General features: G+C 36.4%; 1 protein-coding gene across 1 annotated transcript in view; it reads right to left on the bottom strand.

Moving 5' to 3' along the window:
* LOC115919534 (disintegrin and metalloproteinase domain-containing protein 10-like) overlaps positions 1–24,390 on the bottom strand; it is a 44,956-nt gene extending 20,566 nt beyond the window's left edge. The window contains exons 1-3 of the mRNA XM_030973607.1: positions 24,227–24,390; positions 21,664–21,805; positions 6,542–6,660 (exon numbers count right to left, since the gene is read on the bottom strand). Of these exons, the coding sequence (XP_030829467.1) occupies positions 6,542–6,660; positions 21,664–21,805; positions 24,227–24,275 (310 nt within the window). The 5' untranslated portion in view covers positions 24,276–24,390. The remainder of the gene's footprint in view (positions 1–6,541; positions 6,661–21,663; positions 21,806–24,226) is intronic.
* Positions 24,391–24,986: the final 596 nt, after the last annotated feature.

Here is a 24,986-nt window from a genome sequence, read left to right as displayed (position 1 = left end):
TAGTTCACTTTGTAGCAAACTCTATGAGAGCATGTCACTAAAAACTATTTATGGTTGACCAACAACAAAAAAGTATTTAAAAAAGTTTCTCTTTAATAATATGCGACTTTCTTTAATCAAAGGAAGGGATAGGTTTCGAAACAAATATCGCATTAGTCATGTTTTCATGTGTGTTTTGATATGAAAACAATTTGCAGACAAATGATAATGATAGCATAATATGTAACTGATGATTCACATCTCAAAATCAATTCAGATAAAAGGATGAGAATACATGTAGCTAGTTAAAAATGCGGGGGAGAGAAAGAGAGGGGGGTAAGGAGGGAGAAGTGAACAACAGTAGAGACAGAGAAGAGAAAGGGGAGGGAGGGAGGAGAGGGAGGGGAGGGAGGGGAGGGAAGGGGGAAAGAGGTGTGCTTGAAAAGCATTGTTTGCTTGAATGTTTTAAATCATGATTTCAACTGTAATACCCAAATCACAAACAACTACATGTATGTATTGTTGTGGTGTAATGTGTCATTCAGGTTCCGTCATAAAAACCTCTATCCTCCACGGTGACTACACCCAGGAAATGCTTTGAAACCGACCTCACTATTGTAAACATGGCTAGGCCAAACAATGCAGTCAACAAAGAAAATGCCATAACAATGGCACAACCAGCCAGTATACAAGCATAGCTAAATTATTCAATAATTTGTAATTTTGTCCCAATTAAATGTTTCATGAGAATGTGACATATTGAAGCTAAGAAGCTCACATCTAAAAATTATTTGACAGAGGCTCTACAAGTTATATCAACCAGTCCACGTTTCACAAATTTATTTGTTTAAAAAATCCAATTAAAGTCACAAATCCTTCAGTTTAAAAGAATTTTTAGACACTAAAATGTTTGTGCACTGTATGAGATACACTGTAAATACATGTACAGTACATGTACATTGACATGGCCACAAGTCTCCAAGAAAAATGACAAACCATGCACATATTGCATACCTGCCAACATTTGAAAATGAGAATTAAGAATTTTTAGCACGGTATGTATGTCTTCAAAAATAAGAAATCTGTACCCTTAACAGGTGTTCGCACATGCAGCGGCAGTGTAACTGGCAATACGTGGTAAATCTGTGCAAAAAAGTGAATACAAATTCGCTGCTCAGTCATGCAGCCCTTCAACGCTGAACTCTCACATCGCGGCATATGATAAAAAAAGCTTAATTGGCTTAAGTAACAAAAAAAAAACAAAAAAAAAGAATTTTTGAAAATCCAAGATCTACCGCATTTTGGGGTCCTAAAAATCCAGAAAAACAGGATATTCCGGATTTTTCGGGAGGGTTGGCAGGTATGATATTGTGATGTAATAGCCCTGCCAAAAATGCAATGCATGATTATTTACTTTCCATTGTCTTCTTGTTAATTGACATAACCAGTAATTTGTGATGATTCATGGTTAAATACCATGAGAACTGCATGCATTCAGAACGTCAAATCATTTATACTTTACATGATGCATTTGTGGAAGGGAAAATGACAAAAATCATAGAAAAAAGAAATTAAAGGACCTATAGAACCTCTCAGAAGAAAGAGGAAGATATCAGGTTTCTGAATATTAATAAGCCCCATTCTCTTTGATCCTGCGCCATCCAAGCGTAGCGTGAGAACATGTTTTCTTCCTCGAGGAAAAGTAGCCCCCGAAAAATAAATATTAATTTTTTCCCTGCTCGAGGCAACAATATTATTGAGATGAACTTCTCCAGAGGCCAGTGCATAATGAAAACGATCCTGCTTTGTTTCCGCATCTTTTATCTGCCGGTATCAAGTGCGGCAGAGCACTTTTGGAGTAAATTAGTCTTGTACCATGACTACGCAATAGGAAGATATGTACAGTATCTCTGCAACTCATTCTAAACACTTTACATAAACCTTGAAGTTTTCCTCTAGATTTGAGTGAGAAATCAATATAATTTTGTCATCTGCATAATGTGAAATTTTGTGATTTACATCCACTGAAGAATGATCACAGAAAAGTGATCCCATGACACGTCTAACCAGAAATATTATCTGTTTAGATATGAATGATAACTAATTTTAATAATCGATTTATTCTTTAATCTTTATGTTACTTTATCCAGTGAAAGTATGCAAACATGAGATCTAAATTATTTATGTCAACTTAAAATAGGACCTTTAAAGGGAGGCTTTACTACTGCAGCTAGAAGGGATTAGACCACCCAGAGAGCCATCGAGGTCACTGTGACAGGTGGCTATCTCATTAACTCGGCTCTCATTTAACATAAGAAAAGAGGATCATGGGGGACCAACAGGCACCGATTTGGGAAGTTTTCTATATAGAGGGAGCAAGTAGCTACAAGTAGGACAGTGTGCCTTTAAAATACTCAATTAATGTTACATTTCTATTTATTTCCTCCCCTTCCTCTAAGTGCTCAGATAATATGTATAACATGCAAATTAGAAATAAAAAAAATAGATACATTGTATATGTAGGCTTAAATGTATGGCTAAGTACAATCCCCAACCCTTCACTAAATAGGGACTCTAGCTCTTCCTTGTCACCTGTCTTTGCTCCAGTGATCTCAAGGCAGCAGACAGCAAGAAGCTGTGTGAATAATCACTTGGCTTGAGAAAGGTCACAGGAGTGGACCAAAGCTTGCCTACCTACTGTGTTAAGGTTGGTATACCGGTAAGCTTAAACGTTAAGTACAATCCCACTTACCTACATGTATATATCTTTCAAAAATTCAATGAAGTTATATATTTTTGTTATTTTCTCCTGATTTTGACTACCAGTACTGGTACCAGTAAAAGAAAGGCTGCTCACAGTGTCAACAAAAGCTGGGAATTTATGTGGTTGGTAGTTCATGGATATTATCAATAATAGTATCCTGTTTACTTCCCCTGGTACGTGTATCTTAATTCACATTTTGTGAAAAGCTACTGTAATTCAAATTGTAATCTTCTGTAGTAGCCAAAGTTAATAACCACAATGACTTCATGTGAAGTAGCACATATACATTTATCCAGTGTGTATTATTTGGTGTATTATTTTTGTGCATCACGCATTAAAGTTACATGTACATGTAATGGGTGATACTGTGTATGAAACTAGGATTTTGGCAAAATTTCAGGTTTCATATAATTACTAAATACTTTGTCACATTTTAACAGATGTCTTAACTTATAAAGCTACATGTATATGTATGGTAATGACCCACGTTATTAGACCCACGTTATTATGAAATCTGACAAAATATTCATACTAAAATATATTTTATATGATTTTAGTAGAATATATATGTTTAATAAAAGTAAGAATAAAAAGCAAAGGAAAGGTGAGAGAGAAAAAAAACATATGCCCTACAAAGAGAGAGAGAGAGAGAGAGAGAGAGAGAGAGAGAGAGAGAGAGAACGACCCCCCCCCCCCACTTCATGGCCAAACAATATACATGTATTATTCAAAATCATAACCTGCACTTACAAATTACCTCACATGTAGCTTAAAACCATCCCTTGCCAATTATTACAGGTGTAGTTAATTTTTCTCTGTAAAACTATTGAATACCAGTAATATTTCAACTCTCTAGATGGTTATTAGAACTTGCAGTTGCTTTGAGGCACATACATGTACACAACATTATGTTCCTAACTTCCTAGCCATCTTTGTATGAGTTGCTCTTTTGATGAATGCATTCAGGTGTGTCTTCCAGACCTCACCATACAACAGGTTGTCCTGCATGAGATCTCACAATACAATTACAATTTGTTTACCGTGAACTCAAACAGAATAAAATGTACAGCCAGATGTACAAAGAACGTGTACATGCATAGACATTTAGAGGCACCAAGGAGTTGTAAAATAACTCCTTGGAGGCACTGGAGACAAATCAGCCCGCTCAGTATTTGAAGCACGTCATTGATTTGCTTCTCGGATGAGATAAGAATCACTGTCGAAACTGGGTGACTCAAAGGGGAAATAAGACTTGAAAGACGGCATCCATCCCAATATGCCAACAAAAAGGCAAGGTCAATCCAGAATTTTTTTTGAAAAACACTACCTATTGTGCACGTTGAGCTACACTGTCACAGCTATAAATAGATGTAATGATTTTTTTATTGATTCAAATGAGACCGGCTACACAATACAGGCCTTTAATATGTCATGTACCGGTACTTATTTTTGTGACATTTTGGTTATCCATGTAATTTCACTGTTTTCTCATGAAATTTTACATGAAATTTGATATAGAAGCACTGAAAAAATACAGTCTTACAAAGCTTGACAAAGGCCTACATGTGTGTGTACATTGCACACATAAATGCATGCCTATGAATTTTTTCTCAATAGACGGCTCTACCAAAAAGGTATCACCCAACCCCAGAAAACAAAAAGAAGAAATAATGGTTACATCATGTTTTCTACACTTTCAAGAAGCTGCAATCAAAATTCTTTCAATGCAAAGATCAAAAGCTATTGGAGTAGAACATACTGTACACAAACAAGGCCCTCGCGTACACAGATAATGCGTGGCGCGAAATTGTGAAAAATCTGAATATTTCGGATTTTCAGGTCCTAGAAATCCCCAAAAACAGAATATTCTGAATTATTCGTAAGGGTTGGCAGGTATGGTATTGTGTGCTTAGCTTAGCGCAGCGGCCTAGTCTGTGTGTGTGTTGACCTCAAATCAAACTTTCATTGACTGGTGTATAAATTTCATTTTGAGACAAGAGAATTTATTTTACTTGAATATAAAGTAAAATACTTGCAGAAATTTGAGTAGACCTACTGCAATTTGTGTGAACATAAGAAATTGCAATATTTTGTTTTTAAAATAAGGAAAATAATTACAGCTTTAAAAAATCCAAACAACTAGGATCATTCTCATTTTGTTTTCTTCGTAACATTGGATAACAAATTTCACAAATTCCAACATAGACAGATAGAATAACATTGATAATTTAGATTATTTAGTGCAAGGGTAAATATGAAAATGGCCCGGAATATAATACCATGATAAAAATTCATCAAATTACTTGTAATACTTGTAAAAAAAAATAAAAAAATAATAAAAAAATAATAATTAAAAAAAATATATATATATAATTTTTTTTTTTTTTTTTTTTTTTTTGGGGGGGGGCGGGGGGGGGGGGGGGGTCAAATTTTCCCCTCGGGTTGCGCCACACGTTTTTAATTTCTTGGCGAGAGGCCTGCCTGTACACAAGAGCATAGTTTAAAACTTCTACATTTAAACCCCCACACTTTGATTTTGATTTTTGGTCACGTGATGCAGGGGTACCCCAACTCTGTGCATTGCTATTGGCTATGGATGTATAGCGAAACCTGTCTATAAAGACCACCCAAGGGAGACAAGAAAGTGGTCTCTATAGGCAGGAGGTCTTTTTGCACAGGTTCCTTTTGTACATGTTTCAATGATGTATGTGGTTCTTCTTTACATACATTGTTATTTGCTACATGTAGGTATATTCCGTGACTGGCTTGTTTATTCACAGTTAAAGAGGAAGTCTTCCCCAATAATTATCCGCTATTTACTCTGTAATACAATCGTAGACTCAAAGTGATATTAATAATAGGTAAAACATGCCCTGAAGCAAGCCCATTAATACTTGATATCAAAAAAACATTGTTTAGTAAAGTGTTTAGTTTCATATAACATTAGAAAGGGAACGGGTTTGCCTGGTTTCATGACTAGTTTCTGATTCCCTGTAATGAACTTCCTGCTGTATCAAGACAATTTCAAACATGATTCTAAAAGAAGGTACTATTATATAGACGGTTTAATTCTTCAATTGGTATTACTATTTGAACTAGTCAACTAGATACTAGTTTTAAAAGAAAAATTATTGCAAGGCTTTCAATAGCATTCATTACCTATTAAAATGAAATATCTTAAGGTGATTGGATAAAGGGGAATTGAGATTTAGTTATTTCTATTGCTAAACACTCTTCTTTTCAGATTTGAAGAGACAGTAATACATTACCATGCTAGCACCCATGGTCAGATGCAGCAGTTGGACGAAACTTGAAAGATCTCCAGGTCAGAGACTCACAAATCAAGACAAACTAAAAAAAAAACTGCAATGTTAAAATATGAACAAATTTGATTTTCTTTTTAATATGTGTATTAAATTTTATATTACACTCTTTGTTATTAAAGTGCCTAGTTACAAATTATTTCATTCACCTGCTACGAATAATTGTGTTTCAGTAGTCAGAATGTGAATTGCATACACATGTATTCTGTGTTGTTAGGTAGGAAAAGTCATAATGTTTCTCCTCCCTAGCACCAATTAATAAATGCAATTCATATTCTGACTGTTGAAATACTTTTATTTGTACCAGGTGAATGAAATAATTAGTAACATGAAACTTTAAAAAAACAAAGATTTATGCATCACATTTGATCACATTACGAGAATGGTCTATTGAAAGGAGAGAGGATATTTCTTCCCCCCCCCCCTCTTCACCGACTGGAATGACAAATACACATGAAGCAAGTCATAGCCTTACCTTTTAAGTTTCCAATATAGAGGAAATCTGGTTTGTAGGGTGCAGCACCATCATCTGTTTCTAGTATGAGATTATGAGCTATGTATGGAGCTCCTTGACGAAGCCTCAGTTGAAAAGGTCTAGAAAGAAGAAAAAAAAAGTGGGAAAATATTGCAGGGGTCTTGTTAATTATTTTTGAAGGAGGTAATTTGAATTTTATAGGAGGTACCATCACTGCGAGGGAGCGAAGCGACCAAGCCCGAGGGAGCGAAGCGACCGAGGGGGGGAGGGTGTGGGAGGGGGGTGTCCCCCCTCACACGGTAGGGACCTTTTGGGATTTTCCACTTGAAATCGTGCAATCTGGTGCATACCTAAGAAGAAAATTTGTAGTTATCTTTCCTACCTTGTATTACACATATATTGTAATAAACACACATATTGTTCATGTTTAATATTACATGAACAATCATAACTCATAAGAAAAGTTATTAAGTTGATAATTATTTATCACTTTGTACCATTACTTTGTAATTTTTAATTAAACTGAGATGATGCACCATACTCAATCTTTCTACATCATGATTTGTTGAATACATGTACAGTATTTAAATAATGGGCAGCAGAGGCTAGATTTTGATTTTTTTTTACTTGTGACTTTTATTTGGCTCCCCATATGAATTCTCATTTAATTATTTTTTTTTGACATGAAATTATTGAATACATTTAAGAATTTACTTCAGTTCCTGTTCATTTTATAATGTTATATCACTGTTTTCCTGACAAAGTGAAGAAACTTTATTCAACTGCGATCGGAAGTTAGTTTTGAATATTCGCGGAGCGCGAGCCTGCATATATCATGCGAGCTAGCTGCGGGGGTCCGCCGGGGACGGCCGTGGCCGGCCTAAACTCAGCCGAGTTCAAAACTCTGTTGCCGATTTGCGCATCTCAGAATCTAAAGTACGTTGTCTCTAGACATTGCACGCACGTGTATAGGCCCCGGTTTCCGTGATCTTCAAATATCAAATCGGCAACGGATAGTTTGGTTACAGCGAGCTAGCTTCAGTTTTGTTATGATCAGTGTGTATTCTCGCGTGCACATCGGGATCGCAATGGGGTAGGGACGGGCGGCGAATTTTTTTTCCGTACTCGAGAGAGCAAAAATCCCATGTGCGCATGCGCGTGGACTTATGATTTCTCTGCTACTTCCCATACGAAATGTACATGTATTCGCATGTACTGTGCACGATTCGCGTTCTACGAGTAAACGATGGCATAGTAGTCTTCAAACACAGACTCTGATTTGCCAGTTTGACAAATCAATATGCGTATGTGTCGCGATGTGCTTATTCAAGTCTGTGTAGTTGTATGATTCAGACCCAGTAGTGCATATGGAAATACATTGCAACTTGTATAGAATGGTATAGTAGTCTGCAAGCACAGACGCTAATCTGACAGTTTGACAACATACTAGTAGTGTGCTGAGAAGTACTTTATTCAAGTCGCCAACTTGTATAGAATGGTATAGTAGTCTGCAAGCACAGACGCTAATCTGACAGTTTGACAACATACTAGTAGTGTGCTGAGAAGTACTTTATTCAAGTCTGCGTAGATGTATGATTCAGACCCTACTGGTGCGTGCGTTAGAAATGCATCTCAATGTGTAGAGTGTAGTATAGTAGTCTGCAAGGACATAATAATATATTGTGTATTGATGAGTAGTGATTTTATGCAAGTTTGTGTAGTTTAATGATTCCAGACCCCATGGTAGGCCTATGTATTGTGCCACTGCTCTCTCACACTCTTTCTCTCTCTCTCTCTCTCTCCATATCTCTCTCTCTCTCTCTCTAGCCCTCCCTCCAGTATGCTCGCACTCTCTGTATTACTTTTATTTATAATCATTTTGTCAAACTGTCAGATTAGCGTCTGTGCTTGCAGACTACTATGCCACTCTGCAAGTTGAGATGCCTTTCCAATACACGCACCAGTAGGGTCTGAATCATAAAACTACACATATGTGAATATAAAGCACTACTCAAGACACTATGTTGTCAAACTGTCCGATTAGCGTCTGTGCTTGCAGACTACTATACCATGCTATTCAATTTGGGATGCATTTCTGTAAGCACTAAAATGTCTGAATCATACAACTACTCAGACTTGAATACTAGTACTATTGCTACGCACGATATATGCGTAATTGTTTTGTCAAACTGGCAAATCAGAGTCTGTGTTTGAAGACTACTATGCCATCGTTTACTCGTAGAACGCGAATCGTGCACAGTAGATGCGAATACATGTACATTTCGTATGGGAAGTAGCAGAGAAATCACAAGTCCACGCGCATGCGCACATGGGGTATTTGCCCTCTCGAGTACGGAAAAAAAATTCGCGGACGGGCGGGCTTGGCCGCCGCGCTGTGGGGGGAGAACTGCGATGTAACGTTAGATAGATAGGTCTAGGTAAGTACAGACGACGTCGCGTTCGTGATCGTAAGGGATTTCGTCGACTGCGGCCGTGTATGTGCGGCACTAATTATATCTTGGACGAAATTAAGGAAATTTTGGATTAGCATTGATTTAGATCTACTTTCTGTGATTTTTGCAAGGTTTATTATAGGAATTATAGCCGGTAAGAAACGAGTGAATAGGCGGCAAGTTTTACCGGTTACCGGCTTTAAACGACAGCCCTGTATTGGCATTGAGCATCTATAGAGATGAGATGTCATATATATTGTATGCAACAGTTGCAATTATACAACACCTATGTGGATCCCTGTCATTTGATTGGAGGATTGTTGGTCACATGATATTCAATAGATGGTATATTGCACGGTCGTGCATTTTTGGTTATATGCGCCGTGCATTTTTGGTTATATGCAGACTGCGTACCTCTCTGCCGTGCGCGCGCGTATCCCTGCGTGTATCTAACGCGAAGGCAATCTGAATGTATTCGAGAAGGCTTGAATGCAACTTGAATTTATCTTTAATATAAGGAGTAAAGCATAATTTGTTGATTAACGTTCTATTAGATCTTCTTCGATGTTGTATAAAACAAATAATGAATGTTTTTCATTCGTTCAATGGTGCGAATATTTTCATTCGTTGAAAGATTAACATTAATATTCTATTCGACTCGGCTGACGCCTCGTTGAATAGAATGTTAATCTTTCAACTCATGAAAATATTCGCACTATTGAACTCATAACCATTCATTATTTGTATACTATGTACATGTAAGTAATCTATCAATAGAAAATATATTTCTTGACAAGGAGTATCAAAGAAAAGAACAGAAATCATATTTTTATAAAGACTTTATTATATATTTTGTATTGTAACACAATTTGCACAACGAGACAGGCATCATATCAAAGAACAAAACCCACATTCTACCACAGAAAGAAAAAAAATTCACACTTAGAACATAGATTGTAAGGAAAAGTGTAATGGTTCTGTTTACTGTTATTTTATAACACAATAAATTAAATTTTATCTTTGAAGTTTGAATTTTTTGAAATACTTGGAAACAACGAAAAATTGCACACCTCTACAATAGGCACACACTGTAAGTTCACTTCTGCAGGCAATGTCGAAACCAAAAGTACTTTTTATACAGTAGGTTAATCCTATACAGCAATTAATGTTGAAGGTCAAGTGTAAGCAAGTAGAAAGTATGAAATTCATAGGAGAGTATAATTGCAATATGATTATAAAATGTACCAGTAGGCCACTCTATAAATGCAATTTTTTTTCAAACTTCACAATCACCATCTAGAGATGATAAGGAAGAAAGAGAGGGGGGGGGGGGGGGGGGGGGACTTGGATTCTCTATCAATAGCTGCATCTACACTGCAACCAAAAATCATTGATTTTTCTTACATTTAAGTGCTTCGCCAGTAGTTGCATAACAACTATAGCAACTACAAGCAAACAACAAAAAATTAAAATTAAAAAAATGAACCTCTGAAATGTGGTTATTTGAAACGCCTGCCAAAGTTTCGATGATTTAAGCAGTGTAAATGTTGACAAGTTGTGCATGCGCACTTCTAAAAGAAAAATTGGTACGGACAAACTTGGACGATTTATAAATAAAATTTTCCAGTAGTGTAATTGATAGTCTGACTATTTTACGAAATTATGTTTGGGATGTGTAAATGGGCAAACAGATCGAGGAAACGAGGTGATCTGATAATGTTGTTGTTGTCATTGTTTATTTTTCAAACTACTTCACTCACTACCTAGAAGGAAAACACTTCGTTCAGCTGCTAAAATTGTGCAGATCTTCATCCCCATGAACTTTATCAAAGATATCTTACAAATTCAGATGGCTTAAAAAACAAATACCGTATTAACCTTAGTATTTAAAACATTTATAACAATAAATTCTACATTAAAAATTAATGCTCTACATGTTACATACCGGTAGTCAGATGGTTCATAAATGATACTAAAACATTATGTAAGCATATACATTCAAGATAGCTCCAATGTGCATGTATTTACAAGCTACTTGAGGGCGCGTTCATGCTTGATTTTGACGGCCAGAATCAGGCATCTGTTACGCGTTTAGTTTAAAACACGGTTGCGTCTTAGCTCACTTTTGTAGAATCACCGAAAAACGGCGATCACGATCGCCGATCGTAAACTCACAAAAAGATGCGTTTACAATTTGTAAACGCGTTTAAATGGGGTCAACGCACTGACCTCTAGTGGGTCTACGTAGCATGCACAGTGAAGGTTTGCGAATCCAGCTGGAAGACCAATTAAGGCCACACACTGAGAATTGCCTGGGGGAGCCAGAGAAGTAAGCATGAACACTACATCGTGGAACTGCGATCACGATGAGCGTTTCAGATCGCTCATTCTGCCTTCAAAATTTCAGCATGAACGCAGCCTTGGAGAACCGTGAGAAAATGTGTTTCGTCATTCTAGTGACACCAAATCTAAACTTGGACGAGGAAGTGTGGTTGCAGTGAGTGAGAGGTAATCAATGCTAACTACATATTTGCATGCATGAGCAGAGAGCTGAGGCACAAATTCATGCTTAATTTAATCCTTTATCACATCACAAACCTACAAACATAGACGTACATGTACGTATATCGTAAAAGGGATACACGGCCAAGCAAATAGTGCAGCACTGCATACACTGAACAAATACAATGTACTAAGGTGTATTTTGGTAAAAAAGATTTAATGGAGCATTTTCAAAACAAGTTCATCTAGTACAGTACAAACTAACCATTTTCAAGGGTATATACCGGTAGTAAGGAAAAACCTACATTATTGGTTGACCAGATTTATGTATTGCATGGACTACATTGTGGAGGTAATATATGCATTTTGTTATTTCCTCTTTAATTAGGTACTCTGGAATAAAGTGAGGTCAACTGTAGAAATATGTTCTGGTTCTGAAATGAATATAGAACAACCTTCATATCTGGTCATACATGTCCTAACAAATCAACAACAACAAAAATATCAATCAAACAGGCCTCAGCATCTATCATTTAAAAGATATCCAATGAACTCTGAAAATGTTATAAAGTAATTTTTCAAATATTGTGCATTGAAAAATTATGCATTGTAGTTGGATCATGGTTGAAAACTTGAAGTATGAACCAGGCACAAAATCTTGACCTACTTGAAGTTGACTATCAGCCTTTTCACACACAGCTAAAATTCTATAAACATGATTAGTTTAAAGGGCTTTAAACTAATCACCTGAACATACGACATCATTCACACACAGAAATTTCGGTGCGATCGTTATTCGTTTCGTGATTAACTACTGCTCGTAAAATGCGCAGTAGTGCCATTGCGCATTGAAGGTCATGTCATATCAATCAAAGCGCACGCTCCATCCAGTTTAAACACGTCTGAAACACGTTTAAACACGAATAACCTTTCACACACAAAATGTCAAGCTCTCTAGATACGAACTTCGTATCTGCAGCCTGCTTATAGGGGCGTATGAATCGCGACTTTGTATCTATCCCAACATCGTATAAACGATGTTCACACAGGGAAAATTTTCTATAAACATGTTTAAAACTGTTGAGTTAAACACGTTTATACTAATCATCTCTAGATACGATGCATTTTAGCTGTGTGTGAAAAGGCTGTATGATCTATGTGCACTATCCACATTTATATACCTCTCTTTAGTCTGTTTATTAAAGGGATCCGGTGACTTTGTCTCAGATTCTGAAACAAAGTCCTGGATTTAGCTCATGCTGCAATGATATAAACCTTTAGGTCAGTCAGGAACCCGGTGACTTTTACAAGCCGATCGCCTGTCTGATTATCAAGATATTTATGATTAGAGTTACAAATTTTAAAACCGTTGCCAAACGGTTTTCATAACACTACATTCTATGGGGGAAAACGAGTATGGTAAGACCGGTTACTCAAAGATTTTTACTTTTTTGAGGCAATTCTTGATTAGTTTGAAGGGCAATTTTTGTAGGGCTTCAATATTACACCATATCACAGACACTGATATAAACACGTACATGTAGGGCCGTGTATCTCAGATTTAACATTGTTAAACGATCCCTTTAAATCAGGGTTGGGCGGTAAATACCGGTGGAGGTAATTACCGGCAGTAAATACCGGTAAATACCGTTCGGTAAATAAGATGCACGTCCGGTAAATATGTAAAAAACAGGAAATATGATTTTAATTCTCTATTAATAATTTTACTTGTTTTTAGCCCCATAACTGAAAATATTGTTCTGAAATAATTAGCAGCACAATACTCATAGTAGGAACACACAAACAGATTTATAAAATCCTCACTGCATACAAAATTGTACACACCCAAACAAATGGCATTTTGTGCATATGCTAATTAATAGGTATTCATGAATATGATAATTAGCAACTGGGAACCAATATTGTAAAGTTTAAGATATTTGAATAAAATCAGTGAAAATTTGAAGAAAATCGGGCAAGGAATAAGGAAGTTAAAGCTTTTTGAAATGACTAGTAACTAGAGGGCGATATTCAATTTGATGACATCCATGCCTTTTGTACATCAAATTTCATGTTTTTCCTTCTTTCTTGTGATTTAGATAATAGAATGCAAAATGATATTCTACTTCACATGTTATGAAATCCGATCAAGAACACAAATAAATAGGAAAAAACAAAAGACTTGTGAAATTTGATGTACAAAAGGCATGGAGAGTTGTCCACAAATGATGTCATCAAATTGAATATCGCCCTCTAGTGACTAGTCATTTTAAAAAGCTTAACTTCCTTATTCCTTGCCCGATTTTGTTCAATTTTTCACTGATTTTATTCAAATATCTTAAACTTTACAATAAAAGTAACTTAGTATGAAGGTTTTGGTTCCCTTTAATGAAGAACATCATATCTTGAATAGGTGTATATTTGGTACCTTTTTCCTGTATTTTTTTCCAGCAGTACATAATTACAGAGCTAGACAAGCACACGAACAAACACACACACACACACACAAATAGTACACACAAGAGCAACCATACTCACCACCATTGTTATTATGTTCAAAATTGGACAATTATCCCTATGAACAAGTGAGTGGACAAATATATTTCCCGGTATTTCCCTGTAAAAAGTGGTAGATACCGGTAAAAAGCGGTAAATACTGGTAAATACCGCTTATTTCCTGGCGTCCGGGAAATAAGCCTCCGAAGCGGGAAATATGCCAACCCTGCTTTAAATCTAGCCATCTGATTGGTCGAAATCAGAGTCGAATTTTAGCCATCCCAGTAAAGAAACGAACAATTGCCTGTTGCCAGGGTAACGGTCAATAGTTAATGGGAAAGATGCCTGTTGCCCAGGTAACGGGCCGCATACATGTACATGTAGTTCAATTTTGCTGAGATCACCATTGGTTAACGTGCAAAAAGTTTCTTTGTGCGAGTGCGGATAGTACCAAACTGTGCTTTGTACAATGATCTCCAACTTTTCAGCAAATATTTACAGACAGTGTCTCAGATTAACTGTGATGTTTTAACCAATGTTTACTCAAGAAATGGATAGGGCAAAAATTCTTTGTAGGTTTTTTTGTGAATCTGGAATATATAAAAAAGATGTATGGACTGCTTTAATATTTGAGGCATAGCTGTTACATGTTACATCCCCTTCAGTCTCGATAGAAACAGCTGTGCCTCTCATAGCAGTCAATAAAGTACATGTACATGTACTGTACATGTATGTGCACATTTCGGAAAGTCCCTGTAATATACTTGTAACCACAACTGCCAGATGCCACCTCATGTTGGTCAAAAAAGAAAAAGAAAAGAGCAATGCATTTGTGACCCCCTCCCCCTCCTCCATTCCCCCACCCCCCCCCCCTCACTTTAATTCCACTGAAATGCACAACCCAAATTAAACAATCATAGCAAATGGGGTACATGTAATTGCAAAGGGAAATACATTTTTAGGTTTTAAAAAGAATATCAAACAAAATGAAAATATTATCAATCAAACGTGAGTAGTTGAATTAGTTGAGGGGGGGGGGGGGGTAGGGCGATACCAATGATTACAGTGTTATACATGTAGATACCGGTATTAGCATACAAGTACATTATGAGCACTTACATGTATCAAGAATTAATCCATAGAGACAAAAAAAGGACATAAATTCAGAGAAAGCGAGACATATTTGTGGAAATGGTTCAATGTTCACTCAGTCTGAAGATAGCGTTACTTCTGTTGCTCTGGGTTCAAGTGGGTTGGGTATAATGGGGGAATACACCTTCAGAGTTGCACAAAGGTCAAAGTACAAATATTCTGCCCGAGTTGTATGCAGTTCAAAGATTGGGCGTGGAACATACATGTACATGATATGAATGTGTTATGACAATTTTGCAGTCTACTATCCTTCTGTGCCATAATACGAACAAAATTAATATAAACTATCTTTGAAGTCTTCAAGAGAGATATTTTGCATACATTACTTATCTATGAATTTATGAATTTTGGTTCACAGTATCTTTCAGAAGCATAAAAACTCCATGATATATTATTTACTTAATTTATGTTCAAAGAAGAAAAAAATAGCCATGCTGGCTACATGTAAGTCCAGATACATTAACTTCTTGGAAGAAATTTGCGGTATAAATGGCATAATTATTTCAATATTGTTGCTCATGCCTGATTTGTACTCTTGAAAGAGATTAGAACAGTAAATGCGTACATGTAATTTGAATTCTCATAATATATCACCTGTAGGCAATGTTTGTAAATAAGATACAACTGTTTTGGGGTAGACAAATCACTAGAATAAAGAGCAATAATAGCAGATCTGAGTCTGACGTTTGTATAATCCTTACAAACACTCTGCACTGATTATCTTGTGTGTGTGTACATGCAGTGTCAACTACAGGAATGGCAGCTTTCTAAAACCCTCTTGATCGATAAACTTCATCGTTTATGGCACTTCTATTTGGGCTGTCAACACACATTTTAGAAACAGGACGCAGGTTATGAATCATAAGGTTACAGAGTGGTCTCTTGCACTCACACTGTACGGCCTACATGTTCATTCAAAGGCATGTACATACATGTACAATACATGTATTAAGCAATGCAGTAATCAACCTAACACAGGGTTTTTAACGCACTTCCCCTGTGCCTGTGGTAAAAAGCATCATGATTTGTTTTGTTGTGGGCTGTATTATTCCCCTGTAACCAGGGTAGACTTGTTGCCAGGTTTCAGAACATCAGATTTCCCCCCCTGCAATGACACTCCTACTTTTCAGGAAGTATGCCCAAATCTGGCCATCTTTCTCCTCCTGAGAATCTGTGAGAGATCTACTAATCGTGTACTGAACAAAATGCCATAAAATATCAACAGCCAAGAGCAAAAAAGTATTTCTATTCCCTCAGTGGAACATTTTGGAACAGAATGTCTTGCTTGATGCATTGCAAGCAGTATAATAATGTTAACAATTTACATTTAATGTGTATGTTACCCCGGGCCTTGGTTACACAGTCAAATAAATCAATGCAATGTATTGAATAATTGATGGTATCACTAGTAACTTATTTCTTTCTCAAAATTCATTTTATTTCAGTTCTGTTAATCACACTTCGGTTAAATTTTACATGAAAAATATGAAATTAGTGATACAGTGTTTATGTAACTATTCTCAGCTGACCATTAAACATGACATCCAGATACATGCAAGTAAATATTGTGTCATCTTATTCTATAGACTTCAGCAGCCTTTTCTGATAATACAATGGCCTTGACAGACCACAAAGTAAATGTATCATGTGTGTAAACTTACATTTAAACTATAAAATAAATCCATTTTGGCATGAATGAAAATAATTTCCATTGTTCCTTACTTCCTTCCCGTCACTTTTCTCCTTACTGATTCCGGTTTCTTTCCTAAAAGCTCTCACAGTTAGCCTGTTTTTTTCCTTCAATACTATACTTGTAAAATAAACAATAACATTGTTTCGATTTGCTATTAAACCTTTTACAGAGAGTACTGCAAAGGCAACCACAAGGAACTGGAAGCCATTACAGGAATGTACATGCGTGAGCAGACTAAAATTGTCCGGTCTTACAGCTGCATAAGAAGCTATGGTATATAAATGTAAATGATGCATGATCGGAACAGGGTAGTAACAAGATGTGCTGAATTATTAATGTGTGTGATAAGATATCATCTTTCAACTAAAAATGCATGGCTGCTGATCACCTCAATATGACCTGAACTTTGACCCATTTCAACATTGCACAGCACAATTTACCCTAATTTATTTATCTTACACTTACTGCAAGTAAATGCATGAAATGGGGGATTATAAGGTCCAAAATAGAAGGCAAATATATATACTGTACATGTGGGCAAGATATACACGTACTGCCTTGAAATTACTGCGTGGAATGCACTTTCAAAGATCACCCTTGACGCTACTTCACTGGAGGGCTTTAAGGGAGCGCTTCCACCAAGCATCTAGACCAAGAACTAGATAGTTTATTCGTTAGCACTACATCCTGACTTATGGATCCTACTGAGTATCATCATAAAAGTAGAAGTAGAAGTATACATGCAAACAGATATTCAACATTTTAAAGACTTCTCCAGACTACATTGTACATAGTGTAGCTTCCTTTCACTTCCCCTCCTGTGCGAAAAATACAATTTAGAGTATCAAATAGGCCTACATTTAATTGAGCACTGCTAAAGTCATAACACGGTTCCTTGGGTTTTGGGAAGCCAGTTTTAATAATCAAGGACATGACTGATTCTGAAACACTTTTCATGTTATCATGCTCACACTTTTTGATTTTGTAACTATTTTGTTTTATTTAATTCATTTAATATTATTATCAGTATTATTATTTATTGTTTTTTTTAATTTGTTTAATTTTTAAATATATGTATATTTGTTGTTGGGGGAGGGGGGAGGATGAGGAGGCAGTTCCATTTGCAAACATCTCTTGTAAAATGCGAAAGTGTGTAGTGACTCAGCAAGTGCTCATGTTATCAGATTTTGATGAAACCTTGTTTTAAAATGTCTACCTTTATGTATTTTTTCGGGGTTTATCTCAAATGTTTAAAATGAAGACTGGCAAAATTCCTCATTAATGCAATTGTCTTTATAAATAAAAGTCTTTTTTTTTCCTTCTCAAAAAGACCTGGTTCTGCAATGGGAAAAAGAATTCTTACAACGTAAAAAAGCAGCTAAATGGGCACGTTCTGATAAAATACCTAATGTTGTGTAGATGGTAAGGGGCAATGGTACTGCATTCATCATGACAATTGAATTACAAATTGCCAACCATTTTGCTTTAATTCATCATGCACTGCAGGCTTTTTAAAGACCCTATCCAATGAAAATAAAACTTTATATCAATAGAAAGCTGAATTTTCGTAGAATAACAAATATTTTCCCTTTCAGTATTGCATATTGGCAAATTAAAACCTCATTTTCTGCACCCATCCAAATTACAGGCCAAATGAAAAGAATGTAGTATAGTTTGGACGATCTAATCAAAAAGATATTGAACATATTGAATTCTTTTGCATTTTATGCGAAACTGAGATATGTACATTTGATAAGATTTGTGAGTGATACAGTACAAGGAAATGATACCTATGTATTGGGAAACTTTGAGATTTATATGTAAATATTTTCATAACTGTGATATTTCCTGATAGAGATCTATTCCTCGAAAATGTTCACCACAAAATATACCATTATCAAGTTCATTTAGCAATAAAAGTACTTTTCCAGATGGAAAGAGCTCATCATATTGCTAATCAAGGAATGATAGTGAGAGTTTAATTTAATTTTTTTATAGAAATCTGAGCGCTTATGCAAGGCACTCAAGCAAGTCATGAACAAACGGCACCTCTTGGCACCATAAGACCATGCATGGACAAGCGTATTGTAGCTTGACTGCATACATGTGCTGTTTTCCCAAATACATCTTTAAAGTGTTATTACCTGTTTGGCATACATTCATGTTTTAAAAAACTAGATGGAACTTCGACTGCGCGCAGTCGAAAATGATGCCTCCGTCATAGAGCAATTTTACAAACCAAAACAGAAGAAATTTTTCGAATTCAAGTTCAATTGTAATCCATTAACAGGTTCTCAGAATATTGTGATTACAAGCTATTTTTGCATACATAATGAGCCCATGACCTTTGACCTTATGAACCAAGAATCTACTCAGTTCATTGGCTCTGCAAGAAACATACATGACCTAAGTTAGCAGGAATCCATCAATCGGTTCTTGAGATAACGCGATCACGAGCTGTTTTTGCATACATAATGTGCCCTGTGGCCTTTGACCTTTGACCTTGTGACCCCTACATCTAATCAGTTCATCGGCTCGGCAAGTAACATACATGACCTAAGTTTTGCAGCAATCCATCAATCGGTTCTTCAGATAACGCGATCACAAGCTCGTTTTGCATACATAATGAGCACTGTGGCCTTTGACCTTTGACCTCGTGACCTCAAAATCTAATCAGTTTTTCGGCTTTGCAAGTAACATACATGACCTAAGTTTGGCAGCAATCCATCAATCGGTTCTTCAGATAACGCGATCACGAGCTCGTTTTGCATACATAATGAGCCCTGTGACCTTTGACCTTTGACCTTATGAACCAAGAATCTACTCAGTTCATCGGCTCTACAAGATACAAACATGACCAAAGTTTGGCAGGAATCCATCAACCAGTTCTTCAGATAACGCGATCACGAGCTCGTTTTGCATACATAATGAGCCCTGTGACCTTTGACCTTTGACCTCGTAACCCCAAAATCTAATCAGTTCATCGGCTCTACAAGATACATACATGACTAAAGTTTGGCAGGAATCCATCAACCAGTTCTTCAGATAACGCGATCACGAGAACGGGACGTACGTACGTACAGACGTACGTACGTACGTACGTACGTACGGACGTACGGACGTACGGACGGACGGACAACCCGAAAACATAATGCCTCCGGCTACTTTGTAACGGAGGCATAAAAATCTGCCTTCATGTCTTGTCTTGTCCTAAAACACTCTTACATCTAAAACAACGATTGGTACTACAAAATCAGAGAATCGCGTTGAAAAGAGCCATGCTTAAGCTTTTCGTCTCTTACTCATCAGAACATAACGTAAGAATGAAACAGAAAGCCGAAATCGAACAATATAAACGGAAACTAAAAGGAACAAGGTGCGAATATAACAAGCTCTGATTGGCTGTCTAAGGTAACAGTAAATTAGGCTTATGGCCAGTGGGTATTGCCAGTGGGTTATATCGGGATAATCGCTAAAATAATACGAGCATCTGAACAAACTCTTTCTGTCTGCATAGAAGAGGGTCAGTCAACTGAATGTGTGAGGTTTCGAGCATGCGCAGATGAGTAAAGTTTCTCACTCAGCAGAGAAATTTGAACCAAGATGAACAGTATTGTTCAGCAAGTGCTGAGCGATGTCAGAGTTGGCGTTGTCTGTCGTCTGGCCATTTCCCAGTTTGCATGAGCGCGGCGGTTGTGAACGCGTGCCGTTCTGGCGGTTTCAAATAAAGGAAGGCACATGCTGTTTTACTCGATCTGCCAGTCTCTGAGTTGTACGCCCTACATGTATGTACCGAGCTTTACATCGGCCAATTTTCAGACTCTTACATCTAAAAATCGTGACTGTATTTATTCTATCAAAGGGATAGTTGAGTTCTTTTTTCAGACTGCAAATGCCTTCTAAGTCAATGGTTATTACTCTTATTCTTATCTATAACATTTCTAGTACCCTTTTAGAACCTAAAATTGCTAAGAAGGTAACTTTAGACTCCAAAATGTGTGAAATTTAGCCAATACGAGCATACCAATTCAGCTCCACTTTAAAAAAAACACGTGTCCGTGAATTAAATATATAATTAAAAATAACAATACATGGGCTGGCTGGTTGTGCGTAATATAAGCAACACGAAAATGCCAACAAAAAAAACCAAATCGGCATTGGCTGAAATTCGACGTACATGTACATGTAAAAGGCATTATTTCTTTTTTTTCAACGGTTTTTTCAAATTTTTCAAAATATCTAATATTTGTGGTGGTAAACAAGTATTAGAAATCATTGTATTTCAGCCGTCTCTGAACCAATTTTTGATCAAACAAAGATGATTTTGTCATTTAAATATTATGTTCTTTCAAATTTGACACTCAGTTTTTCATTATCTCACAAAAAAAGTTATTTTGTGTAGTGCCCTCTGCAACAGAACTCAACTATTCCTTTAATTGCTTTGACAACCTTTAATCAAATTAATAAGGATGTTAGTGTTACCATTCAAAGCCCATCTGCAATAGTTTTGGCCAGGGGGGTTAGACCTCCCTGCAAGATCACTGACAGGTGGTTATCTCATCAAATCAGCTCACAATTAACCTGATGATGATGATAAACAGCATTTGTATGGCGCCATATATCTGTTTAAAAAAACATTCAAAGGCGCGAGCTCCTCCAATAAAATTAGCATTTAAATGTCTGAAGGAGGAAAAAGGGGATCATGGGGATCCAACAGGCACCGATTATGCATTTTATGCTATATAGAGGGCGCAAGTAGCTTTAAGTAGTGCAGTGGGGCTTTAACATGCCCTTGTTATGTCTGAACGTACGACTGAATATCTTACCTTCCGTGTGCCTCAAAGTCAAGTTCCACTTCTTGCAAGGCATCTACCGATCGTCTGGATCGTTCATGCTTGGCATGTAGCTCATGAGTGTTGTAGCTAAGGAGTTCATAATGTCTGACATGGCGGTTCAGTTGCTCACAATCTGATAGGAAAACATGCAAGAGAAACAATTTCATATTACTATTAACAGATGAAAGGAAAATTAGTTTGTTTGTTTGTTCAATCGATATTTACTTCCTTTTTTCCTCTTTCATGCTTTTTTTTTTAAGGAGTGAATATACATGTACAAAGGTCTGGTAATGGTATGTTAAACATCAAATGAAATTGGTTTCTAGTTTTCCCTTTTTTTCCTGCCAGCCCATTTTCTACTTCTTTCGTTATATTTTTGCTTTCTCACAAAATAGAGAAGAATCACATAACATCTATCTAGAGGAATGAGGTAGAAATCATTCAAGCATCTCTAAGGTGTTGGAAGCCCAAACATTGAATATTGATAAAAGAATACCAGATCTGCATAAAACACAAAACCCAAGTTTTGTATTCTTCCATCAATAGTCGTCTCTAAACACATTTGTTTTGAAAATCCTTGCACAGTTCAGTGTTAAATGACATCCTCTTTCACATCATTACACAATTTAATTGAAATGTTTGCCATCAAATTTGTTAGCGAATTTGGGGCTCCCAAAACTTTAGAGAGACTTTAATATACAGAAGTGAGCAATCTGAACTTATTTTTAGTATGAAAAACTTAAACTAAACAAAATTGTTTTGATTCAAAACCATATTGTATCCATTATCTGCAGAAAACATTCAAAATTCCAAATATCAAATTACTCAACAATACATGATTACTAAAAAAATCCCCAGGAAAAGATATTTTTAATAAATTGGGGACAAATCTTTAACAATCATGAATTTGGTACGATTGTGGTGACCATACTTCATGTGTGACCTTACTGCTTAGTTCGCCATCTCAAAATATCAGTAAAAAATTTCTCGAAAATCAGACACCACCAATGGAAAGATGAACTTAAAATTGCCCACAGACTACATTTTCTATTGAATTTGAATTGGGTGTGAAATTATGACACTATTGACAAAAGATCAGCTCCGAAAAAATAAACAACAGTCTGGAAATCTTTTTTTTGAGAGCAGATGTCATCAAAATTGTTAGTAAAAAGTGGTAGGCCTACCAACTGATTGTAGACCTATGATATTTTGCCTGCAAAATATGCAATTAGTTTCTAGATCTAGACCCTGTTTGATAGATTGCTTTTTGTGATACTGATAGATCAGCTGTAAAATTCTGTGCGCGAATAAAAATGGTCGTTTCTTTTAATGACTTTTTTTTTGGTGACCATACTTCATGTGTGACCTTACTGCTTAGTTCGCCATCTCAAAATATCAGTAAAAAATTTCTCGAAAATCAGACACCACCAATGGAAAGATGAACTTAAAATTGCCCAGAGACTACATTTTCTATTGAATTTGAATTGGGTGTGAAATTATGACACTATTGACAAAAGATCAGCTCCGAAAAAATAAACAACAGTCTGGAAATCTTTTTTTTGAGAGCAGATGTCATCAAAATTGTTAGTAAAAAGTGGTAGGCCTACCAACTGATTGTAGACCTATGATATTTTGCCTGCAAAATATGCAATTAGTTTCTAGATCTAGACCCTGTTTGATAGATTGCTTTTTGTGATACTGATAGATCAGCTGTAAAATTCTGTGCGCGAATAAAAATGGTCGTTTCTTTTAATGACTTTTTTCTTGAGTTGAAGCACAGTCCGATCCGACATCCACTTTTAAGATCAGAATTTTGTTGACCATAAAGAATGATAAATTGAATAGACCTCTAGAGGTCTAGTTGCACCAATTTTCATTGGCTCTTGTTCAGAAACCTATCCAAAATTTGACCCGTAACTCCGGTGTGGAGATACCCTACTACAACATACCCAAAATGAAGTAAATATTCATCAAATGTCCACATAAAGATCATGAGTTAAAATTTGTTATGTTTATTACCTGTTTCGTGTCAATTTTGTTGTTATTTTTTGAGTATTTTTCGGATAAACGTTGATATTACTAGATTTAGTAGGCCTAGACTACTTTTTCACAGGTTTCACGGCAAACCGCTTAGACCAAAAGGCAGACCCTAGATTTGTGTAAATTATGAGAAATAATTAATGGATCGAATAGCAAATTTCCTTATGTTTTTTTTTAATCTCTGCAAACTTTGGTCACCCGATCATACACTTGAAGAATTTCAAGTAGAACTTGGCCAGTCTTTACAATTACATAGTCCCACACGCAAGTATTTACGCTTCTCTAACGTTAGATCTAGTCTCTCTAGAGTCTAGTTGCATTCACTAGTTATGTGCACATTCACATTGGCCAAGGAGTTATTTATACACGTATCGTGTAGGCCCTACACGTAAAAAAAAAAGGTTGTTTAGATCTATCATTCGTTGTACTCTTCATGTCTGTAGTCTACTCAGTTTTGGTCTAAAATTATATGGCATGGTTATCATAAAGATACAATTAGTAATTTTATACTTACGAGACACCCCAAATAGAAGGGTGAGCGTTAAAAGTATTTTCTCGTTCATTTGGAAAGTATGAAAAACTGCAATTTAAAAAAAATAAACACAAGCAATATTCGTCCGCTGATGTCGATCGTTCACCTGAGCTGCGGTAGATAAGCTACATGTAAGAATATGAGTGCTAGATGATCGGAGACGAGAAATAGCGTGTAACAGCTGAAGTTACCGTACCCCTCGATTTCTTGATCTCTCCCTCTAACCCACTCCCCCCCCCCCCTCTCTCTCTCTCTTTCTTTACCTTTCTCTCTCTCTCTCTCTGTCTGTCTGTATCTCCCTCTCTCTGTCTCTTTCACTTTCTCTCACCCGATCACTCCCCCTTCGCTTTCGTTATTTTTTTCCCTTTCTTTTCTTTCTGTCTATATTTCACCTGTATTACTTTCCTGTCTCATTTAATTTCATTCTTCATCTCTGTAATCATTATCAATAATTTATTGAATTTCCTCCCGGTACCCAACATAAACAAATCTTCTGTGTGCCCATGCCTTGAGCCATAATGCATGGTCGTACAGAGGATTTTTTTATGTTGGGGACCGGGGTAAAATTCAATGAATTAATGAAAAAAAAGTATTGCATTTTCTTTGTTGTTTTTTTATTTGTGGGAACTGCCCCCTACTAGCCCCCGCTGTGTACAGTCATGGTTCAGTGGCAAAGCAATGGCCTCGTAACTTTGAGGCCCCAGGATCAAAACCGTGTCGATGTGCCATATTAGTGCCCTTT

This window comes from Strongylocentrotus purpuratus, unplaced genomic scaffold (genome assembly GCF_000002235.5).
Source record: "Strongylocentrotus purpuratus isolate Spur 01 unplaced genomic scaffold, Spur_5.0 spur5_scaffold_6, whole genome shotgun sequence".
In the NCBI taxonomy this organism is placed as follows: Eukaryota; Metazoa; Echinodermata; class Echinoidea; order Camarodonta; family Strongylocentrotidae; genus Strongylocentrotus; species Strongylocentrotus purpuratus.
The sequence above is the reverse complement of the archived record's forward strand: the minus strand, read 5'-3'. Positions and strand labels throughout refer to the sequence as shown.